This window comes from Rhipicephalus sanguineus, chromosome 7 (genome assembly GCF_013339695.2).
Source record: "Rhipicephalus sanguineus isolate Rsan-2018 chromosome 7, BIME_Rsan_1.4, whole genome shotgun sequence".
Classification (NCBI taxonomy): domain Eukaryota; kingdom Metazoa; phylum Arthropoda; class Arachnida; order Ixodida; family Ixodidae; genus Rhipicephalus; species Rhipicephalus sanguineus.
In genome coordinates this window covers 111,623,318-111,628,782 of record NC_051182.1, presented here as the reverse complement: position 1 = coordinate 111,628,782, position 5,465 = coordinate 111,623,318, and the positions used below count along the sequence as shown (strand labels likewise).

Sequence of the window (5,465 nt, the reverse complement as noted above, 5' to 3'; positions counted from 1 at the left end):
AGTTCTTTGACCAACCCTTAGGTCTATCAAAGCATTTAGAATGGCTTCATGTTTGACGTTATCGAATGCTTTTTTGAGGTCAATTGCCAGGACAGCTTTGGTATGTGTAGGTATGAGGGGATCCAGAATAGCTGTTGTGAGCTGAAGCATGGCATCTTGCGTGGATAGTCCTGATCGAAAACCAATCATTGAGTCTGGATATTGACCGGTATCGTCCATGTGACCGTTGAGTAACATAATTGTTGACAAACAATCCGGTGGTATTTCCTTTAGTAGTGTGCGCACGAGCCTTCCGATTCTTTTGGCATGACCATCGAGCCTTCTTTCACGATGTTGCTCAATATGGCTAGGGCTTCGGCAGTGGTGAAAATTCTCCACGCCAAGGGACCTTCGACAAATTCTTTGGACGTCAACGCAAGGAACCGCAGCTCGGGAAAAAGCGGCACCATAAAGGGGCGAACGTCGGGCTGTTGCCCGCTCGCAGTGCCGCGTAACAGCGCCTGGTTATGCGCCCACTTGTACACCGCGTTCACCACCGATACCTCGGGCAGGTTGGTCGCGTGGCTGAGGATAAATATCACAGTGAACTCGGTCGAAGAGGGGAACTTCGATGAGCTAATCACCCCGAGACTGTCCTGACTGATGAGTGCGCTGGCGCGATCAAGCAGCTTTTCTTCGCCCATGGTGAGAACGTAGTCTAGGAAAGGACACACATCGTCCAGCTTCATGTGGCTTTTCACGAAGGACAGGCATCTCTCTTCTAGTTTCGGGACGAGGTACTTGGCGGCGGCCGTGTGGGTGCAGGCGGCCTGATGCACGTTAGCCACGTCTAGACGTCCGCTGTAAAAGTACCTGCATCGAGAGATAATTTAATTAAGAAGAAAGCTTCAACAATTTCCCTGAACTGTGAGATCAGGTGCGCGAAGCTCGGCATTGTGTGTCCAGCAAACACCACCATCTTGTTGAACATCTGCCTGTTCCTCAAACAGCGCCCGCCCAGCATACGGGGTGGCTGACCAAGAATTCAGCGCTAGATTCTACGTGGAGATTGATCTCGATGATTAATATATGAATTGAAGTAAAGCATGCCGGAGAAATCAATATCCTAGATACACTTACACACATACTTATGCAATACGTGGTAGTGTGCACCGGTTCTGTCTGGTGTCTTATGATATGCAGGGGCACGGTGTGGAGAACTGGCGCACTGTGGTTTTATACCGTGTTCAAGAAAACGTAATGGTTCAGCGCATAATTCTAGAGATATAAGGCAAACTCAGTGATGGCAATGGCCGAGAGCATTTTGGAGCACACTTTGTAGCATAAAAGACGCATTTTGTAGCAGCTGCCTTCATTTTCGTAGCATTTTGCCAAGACAAAAAATGGACAATATTAAATATTGACTGGAATGGGTAAATGCTGGTATGGAATTAAAGTGGCGCTAAATTGCATCATAAATGCACCAGAATGGTTCTTCAAAAGCAGTAAACAGTAAGACATCAAAACACTGCGAAAAGACACGAAACAAACAGATATGAAAAACCGCCACGCTGACAGAAATGTGTGGCTTTCGACCAGCAGCTGTGAAATTATATTACCACAAGACACTGCAAGTGTTTCCACTGAGTCGAATGCCTTTTCGTAGCACAAACTGTTTTGCTGCCAGTAAAAGTAGAGTAACGTTCCACGTAAATATACCGAAATACACGTAACATTTTATGACTTCAAGCTCATAGAACACCATAAATATTATAATAAAACATATTTATGCACGATTTCCATTAATCATCAATAGTTCAATTTACTGTCTTACTGGACAAATTGAAACTACTGCAGGAACCGGTGGTCTAACGATTGAAGCGCTCACTGTACGTGCGGTATTTTGCATGATGGACAATGGCAACCGGTGAGCTGGCGGATCATTATGGTAGTACGAAACGTAAGGTCATGTCGTTTATCTTGCCAGCAATCTCGAGAAAAAGATAATGTCGCCTCGCCAACAAGCCTAGCAGCTTTCAAGCGATCACCACAAGCAAGAAATAGGGTGTTGCCGCTTGTTTTGTGATACCACAGAATAGAAAGGACCTATTGTTGACTTGCTGAGGGAAATGACCATTTATAGTCAGATGAAACTTAAGAAGTCCAGACAGGCCCCGCCCAGATGACCGAGGCGCTGCAGCTCGTGACGTCCAACTCGTGACGTCAGTGTGGAGTGCGCGCCCATTGGTACAGACGTGTAAGCATCCGCCTTTGAGGAGAAAATGCCGCTGACTTCTAAAATTGTATCTGACTATAGATGTTTTTGCCACAAATAAAAAAAAAACGCCAGGCCTGCGCGGAAAGCGCAGTACAGACACAGCGAAAGCTGGAAGAGCGGCATTTCTAGAGCCCATTATAAACTCTATTGTGGCTACTAATACAAGTACAGTTGCAAGGTACTTACTGCACCATAAGTCCTAATTTTTCTGAAGTTAGGGAGCACCCACCACGACGTTATTCTTCATTTCGCGGAGAAGCGAGGTACCATCTGTAAAGCATTATCTGCACTTTGTTGATGCGACGGTTGATGACGATGAAAAATTATAGCTGAGCCCTTTGTAATGGATTGGAAGCTCTAAACGACCCACTAGTTACGTAATTCGCATAGTGTGACGCCCGGTTGTTGTTCAACTCTCCCACCACGCTTTATAACATACGTTAAAATAAGAAAGAGAGAGAGAGTGATATAACTTGATTGAGACCTTGAGGAAATGGATCATGGGAGCCTTATGGGCTTCCTTGTCAACCAATAGAAGGGCACTTGCGAGGGACCCACTACGCTATAAATCATCATAATGTTTGTGAAGTATAGGAAGCAACCACTATGCAATTTTTCGTCAATCCGCGGAGAACCCGCTAAACACCTGTAAGGCATTTTTGAGGCTGTCGCTGATGACGACGAAGAATTATGGCAGACCCCTTTGTAATGAGTTGGAAGCATTCAACAACCCACTCGTTGCGGAATTCGCGTTGTGTGACACCTGGTTGTTATTTTATACTCTTCTACCACACTACACTACATATGTTAATGTGGTTCTTTCCCGATATGAAGCCTGTATACACAGTAAACCACTTTACACCCTTAAGGGGGTTTTGCCGTGTCTATAACTAACACCCTTACACCCTAGGAAAAGGGTGTTTTCACGTATCAAAACACCCATACCATAGGGTGTTTCCAATGGCCTAAACACCCTTATCACTGAAAATTTTGAAAAAACACGGTTGATCCCTCCGTTATAGGAATCGGAATAACACGAAAGTAAAGCGTGCCCTTACAGAAATAACTGAATGCTTACGGTACATTGATATAAGAGAGTTTGCACAATGTATATTGATGTCTGGCAGTAATGGCGCCGTTTAACGTTTATGCACCCACTTTGATGATTGGTGGTACATCTCCATCCCGACGACTAACGTCCATGTTAAATGATTAAACAAACCCTTGTCGTAGCTGTAGTAGCTAACGGTGAAAGCGTAATCAGAGCACGAGGTGTGATAGCCAGAAGAGCGTCACATATTGGACGCAGAACTTGGTCGCCATCCCGCGGCATGTTAAAATGTGATCGAACACCATGGCCGGACCAGAGGGAAACGCAAAGCGCGTCCTGCCGCCCCGGTAGCCCGGCCGCGATTTTTCTCGGGGCGAGCGAGTGAGCATAGAACGCGGTGTTACAGCCAGGTGAGGCAGGCGCGCGTCGCAGAGCTATTTTTGGTTTGTATTGGCGTGATGCTGAGCGAGGCCGACGCTTTTACGACGCTTCAGAGCCGTCGATGGGGAGAGTCTGGCGAATGGGCGGGGCAGTGACGTCGCAGCGCGGCGATGACGCTGTTCACGTCACCGACACGCCTCCGCTCCGGCGGCGTCCGCCATATATAGTCTTCCTGCGCGACGGGCGCACGGATGAGGCTATGTACGCGCTGTTCATTCGTGAAATCTAGCGCTCCTAAACAAATTGCGAAAGCAAAATTGTGCAAGAACATTGTTATACAAATTTAATGAAGAATATGGAATGAATTAGACGTGTCCAAATAATCGTGAAACTGAGTTGTGCACGCCGATTCGAGTCCACGACGTTCTACGATACGCGCTGTGCTTTTAGAGCGCAGCTATTAAGCGTCTGTTCCAGCGTTGTTCGGCATCGCCGTTGGCGTAGTCGGCGTAACCGATAGAGCGAACGAGGACGAAAGACAGCGAACGTGGATTCTGTCGATATCACGAGCCACTGCATCGCTTTCTTCCTCCGTCATGCGTGCTCGCCCTTCGGTCGGAGCTCGTGCGCACGCAGGGCTGGTGGGTGCGCTGCTACTGTCTCGCTTGTCGTGACGGGGATGTCGATGACGCCTGCAGTGCACAGAGTGGCGTGCGTAGCACTCGAGCACTGGCAGTTTCTGTGGCAATATGTAACGAATGTTCCAGTGCGGATAGCCAGAAATTCAAACACAGTTCGCGTTGCCTCAACACAAAGCTGCGCTCAGAATTCGCATGACGGATTATCGTGATCATCGGTGAATTTTCGAGCTATGAAGATCTGTGGGTTTGCGTCTATCTTTGTTTTTTTTTAATGCGAAGCATTTCTTAGCGAACTTCTGCGACTTTGAGCGTATCTATCTGTCTATCTACCTATCTAGCCGCCTACGAATTTGTGCTCTCCTGGCCGTTTCGTTCATGGGGTGTACACCAAAATTGGCATGGCATAATGTGACTGTATGACAAACATAAATGACTGGTAATAACATGAAAATCATGACATGCATGGCATGTACAGCATGATTTACATGCCACAGTCTTGCTGCTCTTGCGGCCGTTTCGTTAATTTGATATTTACCAAAATTGGTATGGCTTGACAAGAGTGTATGGCGAACATAAATAACAGGAGTTATTATGAAAATCATGACACGCGTGTCATGTACAGCATGACTTACGTGCCACGCTCATGGTGCGCTGGCGGCCGTTGCGCTAGCTTGATATACACCAAAATTGGTAGTGCGCGACATCACTGTGTAACGAACATAAATAACGGGAGTTAATGCGAAAATCATTACACGCGTGTCATGTACAGCATGACTTACGTGCCGCGCTCATGGAGCGCGCTGGCGGCCGTTTCGCTTTCTTGATATACACCAAAATTGGTAGTGCGCGACATGACTGTGTGACGAACATAAACAACGGGAGTTAATGTGAATGTCATGACACGCGTGTCATGTACAGCATGACTTACGTGCCACGCTCATGGTGCGATGGCGGCCGTTCCGCCAGATTGATATACACCAAAATTGGTATTGCGTGATGTGACTCTGTGACGAGCATATACAACAGGTGTGATTTTTGGAACATGTCACGTGACAAGTGTTACGTGAGAATCATTGCATACCACGCCGGAAATGTGTGTGCACGCGTGCTGGCAGCAAAGAAGATAAAGAAGAGG

General features: G+C 47.0%; 1 protein-coding gene across 1 annotated transcript; it reads right to left on the bottom strand.

The window, feature by feature from the left end:
• Nucleotides 1–234: 234 nt before the first annotated feature.
• On the bottom strand, nt 235–877 carry LOC119398932 (uncharacterized). The gene has a single exon (XM_037665746.2). It carries the CDS (start codon nt 726–728, stop codon nt 270–272), a length of 459 nt encoding a protein of 152 aa, XP_037521674.2. The 5' UTR covers nt 729–877; the 3' UTR covers nt 235–269.
• Nucleotides 878–5,465: the final 4,588 nt, after the last annotated feature.

Coding starts and splice junctions, on each gene's coding strand:
- LOC119398932 (XM_037665746.2), bottom strand. CDS start 728: ATGAAGCTGGACGATGTGTGTCCTTTCCTAGACTACGTTCTCACCATG.